The 16,807-nt window shown below is 34.0% G+C and overlaps 1 protein-coding gene across 1 annotated transcript in view; it reads right to left on the bottom strand.

Annotated features, from left to right (window-relative positions):
* Positions 1 to 13,980, bottom strand: part of SCFD1 (sec1 family domain containing 1) — a 90,993-nt gene extending 77,013 nt beyond the window's left edge. The window contains exons 1-7 of the mRNA XM_004681961.2: positions 13,885 to 13,980; positions 9,780 to 9,850; positions 8,061 to 8,149; positions 7,467 to 7,557; positions 5,041 to 5,163; positions 3,516 to 3,603; positions 908 to 997 (exon numbers count right to left, since the gene is read on the bottom strand). Of these exons, the coding sequence (XP_004682018.1) occupies positions 908 to 997; positions 3,516 to 3,603; positions 5,041 to 5,163; positions 7,467 to 7,557; positions 8,061 to 8,149; positions 9,780 to 9,850; positions 13,885 to 13,942 (610 nt within the window). The 5' untranslated portion in view covers positions 13,943 to 13,980. The remainder of the gene's footprint in view (positions 1 to 907; positions 998 to 3,515; positions 3,604 to 5,040; positions 5,164 to 7,466; positions 7,558 to 8,060; positions 8,150 to 9,779; positions 9,851 to 13,884) is intronic.
* Between the last annotated feature and the right edge of the window lie 2,827 nt (positions 13,981 to 16,807).

The following is a 16,807-nucleotide window of genomic DNA, read 5'->3' on the forward strand; positions in this document are numbered from 1 at the left end:
AAAGAAAGAAAGAAAGAAAGAAAGAAAGAAAGAAAGAAAGAAAGAAAGAAAGAAAGAAAGAAAGAAAGAAAGAAAGAAAGAAAGAAAGAAAGGCACTAGAGCTATCAAAATTAGGCAGAAATTGGAAGAAGGTAAAACTCTGGGAAAGACATACCTGAAAGGTAAGATATACTTTCCACCAGTTTTCCTAGGGTACTTTAAAGTTTGCCAGACAAAAATGAGAAAGATTGTAAGTAGAAAATAGAAGACTTACTGAGTGAAGGGATCAAAAACAAAAGGTCGGGGCAGGATAGTAAAGGTAAAAAATCCCTGGATGGGGACCTTCAAAATCTGCATACAATTTCTCTTCAAATTTTGTCTGTATCTTACACTATGCATAGTATCACTTTAATTTCTTTCAAAACTGAAATTAAAATTTCTGAACAGGTATAATAGAAAGCACAAACTAAAGAACAAAGAATTAGATACCCAAATGTGTAGATATAAATTTTTGTGCTTTAAAACTTAAGAGTACAGTAGATTAGTATTACATATAAATGTAGTGTTTTCTGGAGTGTTGGGAAGTCCTCATTATAAGTCTATTTAAAAATTTTCATAATGACATATTAAAAGAAAATTAAGAGGCACATAAATGAGGTCACCATCAAATCAATCAAACAATACACTGGAAGTTACAGTTACCTAAGATGTTTAAATCAACAACGCAATGACTAAAAGAAACACAAGTCAAATAAAGAGAAATAGTGGCAGCGACACTGAATATTAGAAGAATATGGCTTATGTAGCATAGTATCTATACTCCTACTCTGGACAAAGAATCTATACAGATCCAGATTAAAAAGGAGGATCAGTGCAATCAGCTGCTAAGTAATTTCCTTTGAATAACCAGAAAGATGTGAAAACTTACCCAAAGTAACAAAGAAACAGAAGAGGCTGTCAACAATAGTGTCCATTACAGTTTCCATTTCTGTATCTGTGATATCCGGCCTGTTAATGGCTAAAATAACATAAAGAAAAAGTGACCAAAATTTATGTCTCATTTCAATTTAACTCTTAAAATTATTACTAAACTCCCAATTAATTGTTATCAATAGTCAACTGATAACATATGTAGTACTCAGAGTATTTTATGCTTTAGTTTTAATGCTATAATTTTTTTCAATGTGAGCAGGTGTCTTAAAAATTGTAATCAAAGCAGTACTCTGAAACATAGTAAGAAAAAATATTCACCATATAAGGTATACAAAAAGGTTTTAATATAAGCTCCCAAGCTTTATTAAAAAAATTCTTAGCTCTTTCCCCAGACTGTTTAATATATTTGGGATAATTCTAAAATCTGTAATTGACAAACATCTCAGGTGACTTATGACTACATTTTAAGAAGTAATGCCTTGAAGACAGTCCCTGACAGTGAGAAATCTTGCATTCTTCATCTTAATTCTCACAATAGCTAGGGTCCAGAGTTTGATAAAGTATATGTACACTATTTGTTCTGATTACAAATACCTGTTATCTAAAACATTACCCACATATTTTTAATTTGTCAATATCCTGTATATGAAAATAAATGCTAAATTTTACAACAGAATTTATGTTCACATGTTACTTAAAGAAAACAATGCCCATGTAGAAAATAATAAAGCACTCACTCAAGCAATCAGAATTTGGATTGGGAAAAGCACTAACACTTGATGTTGCAGTGTTCTGTCATTTCTTTCATTGGTCAGATGAAAGAAATGGCATGAAATTACAATTCAGAGGAGGCCAATAGGGAATACTTGTATCAACTTTTACAGGAGAAATCTATACACAAGCCTAACGTCCTAGTTCTCACACCTCTGAATGAGAGGTGTAATTATATAATGGCTTACCAACCCTAAACTTTCAACAATAGCCTCAACTCAACTGAGGTAACACTCTGATTTGTCTGAGATAGATCTTATGAGTTTAACAAGAAAATTCTTCTTCAATTAAGTCCCCAACCCATGGAAAGTAGATATTACAAATCAAAACCATGCTATTACTATATGTATGTTTAGGAACAACTGTTTCAGATTGTCAGTTAAAGCACTGACAATATTTGAGAAATTTAGTATGAAATTACATAATGGCTAAGAGTATTCTCTCTTAAATGGTGCTTGGGTTTCATAATTTAGTTCTGTCATTTCAAATCAAGTTAGTATCTGTCCTGTTTTGTAATTTGAAAAATGAAAATACTTCTTCTTACATCATTAAGTTATTCTAAGGAGTAAATGAGTATATATAGCAAATGCTTATAAAAGCAATATTCTATTACATTGAGGATATTATAAACACTTACAGCTTATACTATTATCATAATTACATTACTGATAACCTGGAAAACAAATCATTGAGTTACACTAATAATTTTAAACTTTTTTTGGGTTGAGAGATGAAAAAATTTAACTTACAATATTTGAACGTTAAATAAAGGTAGACAGATTTTTCAGAATTACTTAAATTACAGGATTTATAAATATGCCTCTTTCTTCTATGTGAAGTACTTAAGAAAATTTAATATACTGAAGCATTTAAACTGCCTCATTTAAGAAAATGCTAACTAAGCTTTTAAATGAGAATGATTGGAATTTATTCTATCCAATTTGAGTTAACTGATCAAACAAAAGTAAAGGTGCTTGATTTTATGAATTTACTAGTACAATTAGTAAGTTTAGCTTACAGGTTTTTAAAGGAAAGTAGATTTTAAACATGTAATTCAAATAAGTTGCTAATTAATTTAAAACTCAACAAATTGTAAACAGACAACTACTGGCTAGAAGAAAAACAAAAACAAAAAACACCTCTTGCACACGCAATTTAACAAATACAATAACAAACATTTAAGAATGTTGTTAATTTCAACAAGAAAATTGAACTTAATTCAGTGGAACTCAGTGAAACCAAAAGATTCATGTAGTGTTCTCTTAGGGAGCTGACCATCTGGCCCAGTGCTTTATAATGGATACCAGCATCTATGGCAGAGCAATTTCGTATAAGCAAGATTAACACACTGCAGAGTATCTGGCCTTCCTAGTCTCTGGTCACTAAACGATGAGCAGCACTGGTAACATTTCTTACAATGTGCTGAAAAATTTTCAAGGCATTTTACACACACTAACCCAATCAACTATCACAAAAATTCTATTGTACAGATGGAATGGAGAAGCAAAATAACTAGTTTTTGTCCAAGGTGAAAGTACTAAAATATTAACTGATTCCCAAAGTACTAAAAGTACTAAAATATTAACTGATTTTATGCAAGTTGCTCTAGGAATAACTAAAAGAGCTAAGAATTGGTATTTCAACAAATCTGCAGGTTTATTGACTGCTGCCTACATATAACAGAATCCAGTCTGAGACCACTATGTGCACTAAATCTTTTTTTACATTTCTATTGCTGTACATAAAACTGGTTTTGGAGTACACTGAACTGTGTTCTCTATTTTTCTTATACCATTCACATATTAAGTTACAATATTCCTATCTTTACATACCACGATATGAAATAAGCTCCTTATTTTGATTACATAATACAAACATATCATCTTCCAGAGTTATAAAATTGAGATACTGATCAAAAACCTAAAAAAGAAAAGATTTATAAATTAGGTTTAGAATACAGCAACAGTGAGAGCACATTTAATTAAATTGCCAGTAATGAAAATGAAAACATTGTAATTATATTCAATAAGTATAACTGATACCATGTAGATTGTCCAATTGGGCAAGAATGAGGAGTTAAGAATAAAAAAATCAATAAAAACAAGTCATTGGGCAGTAAATGTTAAGTAAGAGAATAACTTTCAGAATACAAAGTTTTAGAAGGCATAAAAACTTAAATTGTGGTTGGGAGGAGAATGAATATCTATTCTGCTTAGAAAACACTATTTTTTTTCTAGCCACCATAACATCATATTTTCCAAGAAAGCATAGTAATTTTGCCCACCATGAACTTTTTATTCTAAAGAATAAATGGTTATATTATTTCTTAAAAATTAAATACTTGAAATGCATTACATTTAATAAGATGAAAACCATTCCTATTCTTTTATGTAAAATTAATGACAAATTTTGAAAGAGCTTACATCAAGTTCATAGTAAGCTTCAAAAACTAATCAGAGGTAGCAGTGGACCATCTAAGAAAGAAAATTAATGGGAAGTAAAAATATAGCTGTTCAGTTCTTTATTTGCCTTTTATATTCACAGGATTTTTTTTCCCCAAGATTTATTTATACATACAGAACTGGGGTACAGGCCAGAGGTATAGGGGTGGTGAGAAGATTCACCAGAGATAGAGCGAGGAGCATAATAGGCAGATCGACAAAGTACACTGCCAAGAGGAGCAGCAGGCAAGATAGGAGAAGTCTGCTGCACCATGTGGATCACTTCCAGGGCCAGGGATCGAACTCATACTGAAGCGTCTACTACTGGCTTGCAGTGCTGTGTCCTAACCTGTTGCACCACCAGGGAAGACCCCTTCACAGGTACTTTCATTTATGTTTTTCTCTAATTCAAAAAGCACAGGGTAAACAGGACTAGATTTTACAAATTTATTTATAACTAAACTAAACAACTTAAAAAGTCACTATGATGTATAGTTGCTAGGCTATTGTCAATTCCTTTTTCTTATAATATACAACATAGCCTTTTTGGATTTTCTCTAATGAAAGATCTGGAGATAGTATGTAAAGTATTTACAGATTAAATAAATATCAACATGTTTTGAATATAATTTATGATAGCTATTGAACTCAGCTGAGATATAATAATTATGCAAATTCCAGTATAGAGCAAAACAGATTCTGCTTTTTATTATGTCTTTCAAGTTCACTGAGTAACAGGTTTGGCTTATTTCATCTAGTACACATTGAAGATAATTTACATTAGAACTCTTTCTAAGAGTATTTCTTAAGCTGTTCTGATTCATTGTGAATTAGACAGTTATGTGAATTAAGAAGTTATAGAATACTATTAAATTTTAAATTAACAAAGTGTAATCAACTAACCAAAATTTCTTACCTTGGCTACTTGTGCTACTGCGCTAGCTGCTAATGCTGCATTTGCAATGTCTTCCAGTTTACTTCTTGAAATGGCAGAAATAAAATTTAAATAATAAGATTCATAGAGTTGATTTCGAAGATCCTATAAATACAATGAATACTTCAATTGTGTGGAATAGTATAAAGGATTATCATGAATAGAAGTCTTTTAGATACTGTTAGACAAGAATTGGGATGATAAGTAATTTAAGATTATATAAATGATATTCAAAATACCCCAAGAGAAAAAAAAATAGTACTGGTTACTTGTTTTAGTACCTGAAACTGATACTTATTTTAATAAAGTATTTAAAGTAAATCAAATTGATCATCATTAATCAATCTAATCACATTTGTACACTTCCTAGCTTTGTACATTAAGGTGGCATAAGAATGTGACACCTTAGTAGCAATGAGTATACTTGGTGCCTAGACACTGTTTTCTAAATATCATTCTCTACAAAAAGCAATCAAAGCTCCTTAAACAAATGGTTGAATCTTGGGCTGGGACAGAGAAGAGCAAGATGAAACTGGAACATACTACTGTGCCAGAAATAGCCAAAGAATGACAGAGACATCTCAAAAGGGCACAGAAATTCAAGAAAATTGTAGGAGACAACTACATAACTGCAAATGGAAAATGAAAGTTGTAGGAGACAACTACATAACTGCAAATGGAAAATGAAAGTCCTCTCAATGAAGTTAAGAAAACAACTTCATTTACAATAGGATTAAAAAATGAAGGACCATGTTTAACAAAAGAAACACAAAGTTAATATTCTGAACACTATAAATCACGAATGAAAGAAATGAAAGATCTAAATAAATTGAAAGATATCCCATGTTCATGGGTCACAAAGTATTGTTAAGATAGCAGCTCTCCCCACATTGATTTAGATTCAATGTAATTCCTATCAGAACCCTGGTGACTTCTTTACAGAAATGGTCAGGCTAATCCTAGATTATTTTCCATTAGTCACACCAAAACAAGAGTAAGTGGAACAAAGTTTATTTATATTTCCCAATTTCAAAAACTGCCACAAATGAAAGTAATCAAGATAAAGTGGAATATAAGAACAGACAGAGATCAATGGAATAGACTTGAGATTCCAGAACTAAACCAATGTATCTATGGTCAACAATTCTGACAAAGTTGTAAAGACCATCACTGAGGAGAAAATAATCCTCTTTAACAAATACTATTGGGACAACAAGGCAGTCACACACAAAAGAATGAAGTTGGACACCTACCTCATGTCATATATAAAAATTAACAATAAAGATCAAAGACATAACTGTAAGAGATAAAACTAAAAATCTTAGAAGATGCAAGTAAAACAAGTATATAACATATGATTCTAATTCATATATAATATCAAAATAGACATATACAGAAACAAGAAGAAGTGTAGGGGTAGAGGTAGGAGGAACTGATGATTAAGAGTTAAAGACACCAAAGGGTTTCTTTTAGAGGTGACACAAATGTTTTAAAATTGACTACAGTGATGGGTGCACAATTCTGATTACATTACAGTTCACTGAACTATATACACTCTGTATAATTTAAGTAGAATTGTAGAGTATCCTATTTCAATGATGCTGTTGTGAAAAGAAGATTGGAATATAGCACCCCTTGTAAAGGGCACAGGCAGGTTTTATGCAGGGTTAAAAGGAATAGGGATTTCATTAAACTACAATGAGTACAAAATATACCACTTGATAACTTAAGTAGTAATTTGATTAAACAGTCAAATAGTCAATAAGCATTCAAGTAAAGATACTTGTCTTGTAGCAGATAACATTAGCTGTTTAGCCAGTGTCCATTTCCACCACGTTCAATGCTGAAAGAATCCAGCTTTTGTTTGGGATGGCAACACACTACTATCTAAATACTAACTTTTACAGTTCCCCTAATCCAGTGAGCCACAGATGTAAGACTTTTGCTCACAAAGTTGCTAGGAGAGTTTGCTCAAAATAGACAGTATTGGCATTCTTTTCCTACTTATGCTTGTCTTGAACATTGATGTAGCAGCTACCAACCATCCTGCATCCATGAAGTAGAAAGACAGTGAAAACTGACAAAGATGATACACCAGAATGATAGAAGAGGCCAGTCTTTAATTATCTTATAAAGTTGCTACCTATCCTTTAGAGTAAAATAAATACCTGAATATTAAAGTTAATATAGTTAGGTTTTGTTTTATTAAAATCACTCAATCTTATCAATATAATCTTTCTTCAGGCAAAAACTTTTACTCTTTTAGGCTATTTAAAAGTCAAAGGTCTCAAAAAATCAAAGTGGAAAACTACGTAAGAGAATTTGAGTGTTCATACTGAACACAAGAATATTTGTTTTTTTCCCTTTAATTTGTTTCTACATATGTCAAGAAAATAAGAACTCATTACCTGGCACAGCCTGTCAATATTTTCTTCAGTTGGCATTACAAAGTACACTGCAGGAACATCTGGAATAGGATCTCGGTCAGAGTGCAAAAGCCTAAATAAAGGATATACAAAGAACATAAAAATCATTTTTTTCTTAGTCACTTATCTAAAAAGATAATTTAAAGCAATTATTTCTCACACAAGTTCAAGGACAGTGACTTTGTTTTTGCTGTAATTAATCAATTAGTTAACCCAGCTTCCTCCGAATAGTGTTAATATTAAAGTCCTAATCTTTTCAACCTACATTTTCTCTACTTAAATTGCCACATTTCCAAAAGCTCTTAGAGTAAATTATTTTCTTTTATTAATTTTCTCCTTGAATGAGAACTAAAGTATAGTCAAAATCAATTTTATTCCCATTTTTCATAGCAATATGGTGCAAGAAAGGTGAGGAGGAACATGCTTCTCTCTAAGAGTAGGAAAACAGAATGCTGAAATTCTTTAGAGAAGTTTAACAATAAAATCAAATGTATTTTTAAAATGAAAAGTACCTAAAATCTTTTAATAATGTATGTGAAAACAAATGAAATTATTAGAAATAAACTAAAATCTCACAGATGCAGAGTGATTCCCATGTCTCTCAGTTCCTTCACAGATAGTAGAGGAGAGATGATATCTTGTCCAAATCTGTCATAAATGAGCACCTAGCACACAAACAGTATGCATTTTTTATTCATAACTATCAATCAACAGTTAATAGAGCTCATACTAAGAATATGTTCAAGAATATTTAAATTATAGATACTCAATTCTTAACCATACTTCAATTTAGTACTTAATGTTATTATCAATGTAGTCATCCATTTTAAAACCATTATTATTTAGGCTACAACAAATTAACAATTATATAAATTTCTTCCTATCAAATACCTTTTCTAGTTTAAAAAACATACTAGAGTATAAAATTCTCACATCAGAAAAAAACAGCACATTCATAGAAACTTTACAGTGAATTTCACATGTTCTTTTTAATAGTAAAAATCAGCACTCTTAAAAAATAGTATGTAACAAGTTCTATGGCTATAAGGAAATTAACTAATTTAAGCAGCTTAGCTCCATAAACATTTATTTTAAATTTAAGTTCCTAAAGAGTACCTATTAGCTTTAATCTGTTACACGCACCACCTCACATTCTCAAAGTAACAAAACTGACACCTTTAAGGTGTGGTAAGAAATTCAACAGGATTTTGTAATTCAAATTCAGTTTTAGAATAAGGTAAATAAAACAGACATTTCAACTAGTGAGTTTTACAACACCTTAATGTTTTATGTAGCAAGAAATTGCTTATACGGAGAGGAAACATGCTGTCTTAAAAATACTGTCTTTCTTGAGTGCTAAAAATCTTTGTGCTCAAGTAAGAAGAGGTTATAAATTGAACCTCTCAAAAATCTTCCCTCTTTCAATCTCAACAGTATTATTAATCTTATGATATATAAATTCTGGATAAGGGAAGAATTTGACCCAAATCACAAGAAATCTCAAGCTATTTAAAAGCTCAATATAGCCTGTAGGAAAAAAAAAAACAACAGCGTATGTAGGGGTGATAAGATGATGGCCATGAATAAGAAGGGGTAAGTTAGGGAATATGCAGAAGTTTAAACTGTGAATTCAATACAGGTGACTTTAACCTTAGCATAACTGTTAGAGGACTTTTAAGAATTTAAGAATCTTCAACATTCAAAATTCTAGTCAAGTTAACTTGTTTTTGGCCAAGTATAAAATAATCATAAACTATTATGTTTAAACTGTACAATCTCTTTGAAGTCAGAATAAGCATTAAGTTTGAAATGAAGGAATTTTACATTCTTCTGCTTTTCATAAAGGAGAGATGATAGATTGCTTTCCTGTCCATTTAAGTTTTACTGACAGCCTTTTTCTTATACATTTTGGTTTATAGATCATTCTCTAATGAATTGTTTAAAATGTACTGGTGCTTTCACTAACTGAACAAGCTTGAAAGAACCAATTCTGTACTTGCAAAGCTAAGGAACAACACATTAACCAGAAGAAAGACCTATCAGTGAGGCCCCACAACACATCAGCTAGATTACCTAAAATGACTATTTACTATCATTGCATAGCTCACAACATACAATATTTATTAAAAAAATTACCAGTAAGATGTCAAATATTCATGAATTCAAATAAATTCACGCATATTAAAATCTAAAAATCACATATATCAATTAAATGTGCTACCATTCTGTATTAAGGCATTCCTGCCAATTGACACCAATAAGAAGAAAATAGTCCAAATTAAAACAAACTTTTACCTTCCATACTGGTTCTCCAGTGCTGTTTTTAACATGAGGAACATTGAAATTCAACATGCGCTTCAAAGCCACTGAAAATTAAAAGTGTCTTATTAATATTACCACTGTTTTTTTCCCCCTAGGATTTAATGCCCCCTAACATGTCTTATTTAACAAAATGTCTTATTTAACAAAATGTCTTATTTAACAAAATGAACAAATCAATTCTAGTAAAATTGATTACTCAATGACTGAGTACAACAAAAGTCAGACTTTAAGACTGTTTCACCAGTAGCTATTTGGCAAGTGCTTGGGAGATTTTCTAAACTACAATAGACATCTGTCACCACATAAAACTGTAAAAAATGTTCAAAAGGAAGACTTTCCCATTTCTTTTGATGATCCCCTACTACAGTCTACAGAAATGCAAAAAGTTGTTTTGTCAGTCAAGAACTGGCAAAGATCTCAGTGTATACCTGAGACTGTTGTCTATTTACTCTCTAGTTGAAACAGAGAAACACCACTTTCTAAAAATCAAACCTAAAATCTTCAAATAGTTCCATTTATTTATCTTGGAAAATATCTTAAAATTTGCCTTGTCAGATTAATTGAAAAGTTGTATTGTTTAGTATTATGTATCAATGGGATACACTTAGCCATAGAATAGCCATAGGCATTTAATAACTAAAAACTTCTATTAAACAATTTCTAAAATCCTAGCAGTTATGTACTCTATGTTATAGTATTTTGTGGATTTTGTGCTCATCTAATTATGTATTACAGCAGATTCAGAAAAGTTTTATAAGGAAAACTCTTTACATATGAAGTTGAGAAGATAATATGCATATTTTTAAATAATCATTTGAGATGACTGAGTATTCCAGGAAGGTACTAGTTAGGTGATCTAAATTTTTAAAGAATGGAAAACATAAATTCTACCTAATTTTTAAAAGCATTTGGATTTAGTTCTTATTCTAGGAACTAAAGATTATCATTTGTACATCAATTCATAACAGAGTGCTCCACAATTACCTCTTCCACTGTGCTTTGGCAGAGTTCTTCCTCCACCTCCAGTAATCAGACAGGACCTTGGTTTTTAAGGTTCAAAAGAAAAAAACTTGTTTCTAGGGCAATGTGTTCAACTCTTGACACAGGACAGCTAGAATAAACCACAGCCTGGACTGCACAAGCGCCCCAGGTGAAGTGCATTCTCCAGAGCTAGGCATTAGCAAAGTGAGGGACACCGGTATTCCCAGATTTGTCCTCTTAGCCTCATCCAGGTGAATTCCCTCAACCCTGAATCTTGGCTAACTTACACAGTGCATTTTTAAATAAATTACATGTCCTATTCAAAGCATGTATAAAAACGTAATTTTACTTTCACCACAGTACTCTGAAAGGCTTTAAATCTTGCTTTAATTGAAATGACAAAGTCAGAATTCTTTATTAGCCTTAAACAACTACAGTCCTAGATTTGGTTCAAGTAGTTTACCCTTACCTGGAATGTTTTCTTCATTCATTTACAACAAATACTGTCAACTAAATTTACTCTTCATTTAACAAATGTTCAGTGAGTGCTTACCATTTGGTGTTTTTTTAAAAAGAAATTTGTAAAGTTAATCTTTGCATAGAACTGGGGGGTAGGCCAGAGGTGCAGGGGATACGGGTTGTGAGGGAGGTCAGGGAATTCACACAGAAAGGGGAGAGAACAGGCAGATCTACTGAAATATACTGCTGAGGGGAGCAGCAGGCAAAACAGGAGAGGTCTGCTGTGCCATGGGGATCAGCAACCTGGCTGGGAATCAGACGCAGGCCTTAGAGGTGACAGTACTGAGACTTGATCCTTAGGCCACCAGGCAGGCCTCATTTGATGATGCTTTTTTGCCAGCAGGCATGAGGCAGGTCACTATCAATTCATGCAGATGGATAAAGGAGAGTCCTGGAGCCCTCAGTGGATCTTACAGCTTTAATGCTCTCTCAGGTATCCAGAGTCACAGGGTTGTAGGGAGGCTGGCTTGCTAGGAGGCAGGCACTGGCTGGGTTGGGGAGGGCCTAGAAGGCAGGCAGGCAATGGAGCCTTCCAGCCCCCCAGGGATCTTTACTTTCTCTGGGCTTCTCTGTCGTTCTCTTGTGGTCTAATCTCTCAGCAGTCAAGTAGCCCATCTGCTTATAGGCATCTGCAGCAGCTGTCCTGTCTGAATGATGTTGCTCTTATAGCACTGACTTCTAGGCCCAGGTGAGCACAAAGGCGCATGCGTGCACACCCATGGCTCCAGGTGTCCACAATCAGGCCCACGTGGCCCACGTACCTTCACCTTCTGCATTAGCACAATCAAGGCTAAAGGTGACAGCCAGAAGCTACTGGCACATAAAGGCTGATTAACTTCACATAGCCTACAGGTGGTCAATGACCTAGCTGTTGGACTGAATAGATTGCCTATTGTCAAGCAGCTTTCATTCTCATTGGGGAAGAAAAGACTAACAATAAAACACATAGTAACTTTTTAGAGATGAATAAAGATTCTTCTAATAGGTAAAGGAAAAAAAAATTCCTCTGTACCAAGTGTTCTATTTAGAACATTTGAAAATTATTTCCCAAAACAGTCACAGTAGGCATTAGAGAAATGTTCATTTTGACCACTATACCACATATAAAGGGATTTCGCTTTCTCTGATAATAATAACAATAAAAAAAAGAACTCAACTAGGGTACTAATTTGGTAAATAATTAGTATGACATAACTTACTTAGTAATGATATGAAATCTTGTTATAATGAAGTTTATTTTGGTAGAAATTGAAATCTACAAAGCTTCCACCAAAAACAGTACTAAAAAACAGTACTATACGAAATTTCATTTTTTTCAGTAAGTTTCTTTGTATTGATAAAGTCTTCTTTGCTGCCTTTAAAAAAATATTTAGTGTAACCGAATTCACCCAGCTTCATCCGGCTAGCAGAACAATAAAAATACTACATGTAAAAGTAGGGCTTCCCTTTGCTTCTACTAATTAAAATGGCAGGTATGCTTCAAATCTTATTTAGACTTTCTTCTACTTAAGTTATGTCTGAATTCATCTAGTAGCTTCTAATAAGTTATCTAATGGGACAAACAGAACACAACTCAGTATGCATTGGTGTTATTATTAGATTGAAGTCTATCCTTGCTTTTCGAGTTTCAAAAGGAAGGGATTAAATACAACCAAATCCCTTTTGAAAGACATATTAATTGCAACTAATTATTTTTCTATTCGGATGTACATGTAAAAATACCAAATTACATGAGACAAAATTTCCAAGTATGCACATTGTTAATGGCTTATTGCTGTTGGCTCCTCAGAATATAAGTGTGCCAACTTACAACTAGCTAACAGGTGTAAACCATTAGTTTGTAGGTGACTGGTATATATAAACCAAGTTTTCATCATAAGTTTACAAAAAATTAAGTAAAAACAAAAAACCAAACCTAAGATAAAATATCAAGTATTTTAAGTCACATCTCACTGCACTGCAACCCAATCATCATGCTCTATTAAATATGAAATTAACAGTAATTTTAAAATACGAATTTGTTACAGTGCAAACGCTATTAATATACTTTGCTATTCTTTAGTTCCATCCCATCAGGCATTTCTTTTCAGATGCCACACCAAAAGATAGGACTAAACGAGAGAAATGGCATATGATAAACTACTTTGACAAGAAAGCCCAACTTTCCTAGGTTTTGGTAGGTTCGAGAATGATTCAAGAATAAAACTGGACGAGAACGCACAGAAACAAACCTAAGCACTCATAGGAGGCAGAAAGTGGGGGAGGGGGCGTGGAAGCTGCTAGATCTTGTCCTGAGGTCTTTTAAGTTCAGCAGAAAAACGACAGGCACAGGACGTTAGCCACAGGCCCACCCGTCAGACCCCTTTTTCTGCACTACACTTGAGGGGCTGAGTTGTCCAGTTAAAGTCATCTCTTCCCTAAAAATTCATAGGGGAGGGGATGTCCCTGCTGTGGAAACTGGACTAAATACCGGAAGACTGTCTCTGAGCTGCACGCATCGCGACCTAGTGAAGTAAAGCACAGGAAGAGCACGTCCTCAAGGCAGGCACAAAATCTCAAGAAGTGAACTACCGGGTACCTGTTTGTCGCTCTCGAATACTGGCTGCAGCGGTCGCCGCCATGTTGGCTCTCACCATCCACTGCCCAGTTGGCGAGCGGAGCTGGTGGATGACGTGGCTGCCCCGACAGCCCCGGAAGCACAACCGGGAGGGGCGTGGCTGGAAGTTATGGAGGCGACGCGTTCTCCGCACCGTGAGTATCTTCTCACGCCCCGGATTTCCTCGTTTTTAAGTTGAAGACTCAAAACTGAGGTCCTCGGAGTACGTGAAGTCCAATCAACTACCAGTGTTTCAGCTGCGTAATTTTTATTCTATTGAATGAAACCAGGTGTCAATTAGTTGCTTTTAAGTCGAGCTGCTCGGTTGGGAGTGGGTGGTTCTAACCACTTTATTAAAAAGTAGAACTCTTATTTTTGGTAGTTAACTGAATGGTGACACAACTCTAGGGATGTAATTTTCACCTAAAGTAAATTGAATTCCTGGGACAAAGTAGCCCCCCCCCCCCTTGTCTGTGCCTTAATGATCTCCTCTTTGCTCCTTTTCCCCGGGAAACCCGAGGGTTAAAAAATTTTTTTTTGTTAAGTCTTGAGTATTTTTTTGAACAATATAATGGTCATCTAGTTAAAGTACTTTTCTTTTTTTTTTTTTTTTAAAGATTTATTTATTCATACAGAACTGGGGTACAGGCCAGAGATGCGGAGGGTGAGAGGCTTCACCAGAGACAGAGTGGGGAGCAGAACAGGAAGATCGACGAAGTACACTGCTGAGGGGAGCAGCGGGCGGGCAGGAGAGGTCTGCCATGCCATGTGGATCTCCTCCGAGGCAGGCGGGAATCGAACACATGCAGAAGTGGCTTAAGCTTCAAAGTACTTTTCAATGTGGAGATGTTACTCAGTTAATACGAAAGCTTGTTTGTTTTAAATATTAAATCTCTTCTCCATTTGAATGTTACTATAAAGAAGTTTCTTTAACACATTTTCTTCATTTTAATGTTAGACAGTACTGAATACATTTCTCTAAACTTTCCTGCCCACCAAGAAACGTTTTAGTTTTTGACACTTTATTTTATATCTTAGTACAATATTAACTCGAGAAATAAAAATCTAGTGGAAATAGAGAAAAGACGCCTCTACAATTCAAGAGCAGTGATTATATCTGAACTAGTGAGCACCAGTGATTTCCTCAGATTCTTCTCCCTATTTCATATTCTGAAATTATGAAATAATACATAAATGCAAATTTCATCTTTGACACTTCTATAGCTAGCAAACAAATTATAGGCAGCATTTTTCAGTGCATTATTTATTGTGAAGAAACCAATTTTTCCCATTAAACACTTATTAATATGTTCTCATTTTGAGGAAAACTTCTAACAATGTGAAAACAACCCTATTTACTATTTCTTGGGAACTTTTATACAGCAAAGCTCACTTTAAACTTTAACAGCACAAATGTTTTCAAGGCAAGGTTTGATTCAGTGGGCCCTTTGAAGTCAGATTTGTCCATTTCACTTTCATACATAATGCCTGTAATGCTGGGAATTACATACAAGAGAGCAAATGCATCTCCAGCTTCTAATTCAATGACAGGCAGCATCAGAAGCGGTGAAATGAGGAATTAGAACATTGTGTTGAAACTGAGGTCATGATGTTGGGATCTAAGGTGTCTAGATCTTAATGGTTGGGAAAATGGTCAAGTTTTATGCTGTTTTGCCAACATAAACACAGGGTTCCTGGGAGGTGCAAAATAGCAAATTGGGATTCCCCTTCTTGCTGTAACTGCAAAATTACAAACATTACTTTGTGGAGGAGAGTATAAGTAGATAATGCTGGTGTCTTACTGTACAATTGAAGTCATATAGTGACAAATATTTCAGTATTCATAACTTCTAATCCTTAAGTTTTACTGAATGTCAAAAATTTACTGATGACATTTTATTTTCTGTCGAATGTTCATTCTGAAGCTATACCAAATACTGAAGTACTGTGTCTAAAAAATGAAGTAACTTAAAAATTAAGGAGAAACGAATTGTTACCCTGACAATTACATAAAAAGCAAAAGTCTAATAAATCACTATCTTCTGTTTGTTACAGGGCAGCCCTGTGTGAACTGGGCTGCCAGTCTTTGGGGCCTCACCTGAGTGCTTAACATGCAGTCCTACTGCAGACACAAACAAAAGGGTCAATAATGGGTTTACTTACAAAAGGGGAAAGGAAAAGGGAAAATCCAGAGAAAGAGAGATACAAGGTAACTAATATCTTACTGGCTCCACTGACTTGAAGCTCTGGTAACAAACTGATAGCCCCTAGTAACAGGGTCCAGAGAGCCCTTCCTGAGAGAGAGCCTTGGCTAATGGCTCCCTATTTATCCCCCAAAGTACCAGAATGCCTGCTCAGCTCTGCCCTTGGGTCCTCACCATTCTCTCCCTGGTACTGCTAGGAGTTGTAGTTTCCAATCACTGGAGTAGGGGGTAGAATCCACAAAACTCTGCAGAGTTCTTTTAGGACATCCTTCTCCTTAACATGTTCACATTAAGTTTATTAAACTTGAAAACAGGTAATCTTATTTTTAACACCAGTAGGAAAACATCCTAAAACCCCCATTTTTAAAATTTCCTTGTATAACTATTTTTTTAGCTTGAGGTTTAACTGATAAAATTATATTTAACGTGTGTATCATGAAGACTTGATATATTTATACAGTAAAAAAATCCCCCACCTAGTTAACTGTTAACATTGATCGCCTCATATTTTTTTGGTGGCAACATTTAAGTTCTCTAGTTAGCACATTATATATTAGCACGTTATATTAGATCATCAGAAATCATAACTAAAAAGTACTCTTATGATTTATATATAGAATCTAGCCAAACTCAAGGAAATGAGTAGAAAACTGAGGAGTGGGGGTGGGAGGTAGGGGAAATTGGAAGAGCTTAGTAAAAGG

Source organism: Condylura cristata, unplaced genomic scaffold (genome assembly GCF_000260355.1).
Source record: "Condylura cristata isolate star-nosed mole 26May11 unplaced genomic scaffold, ConCri1.0 scaffold00013, whole genome shotgun sequence".
Taxonomy (NCBI): domain Eukaryota; kingdom Metazoa; phylum Chordata; class Mammalia; order Eulipotyphla; family Talpidae; genus Condylura; species Condylura cristata.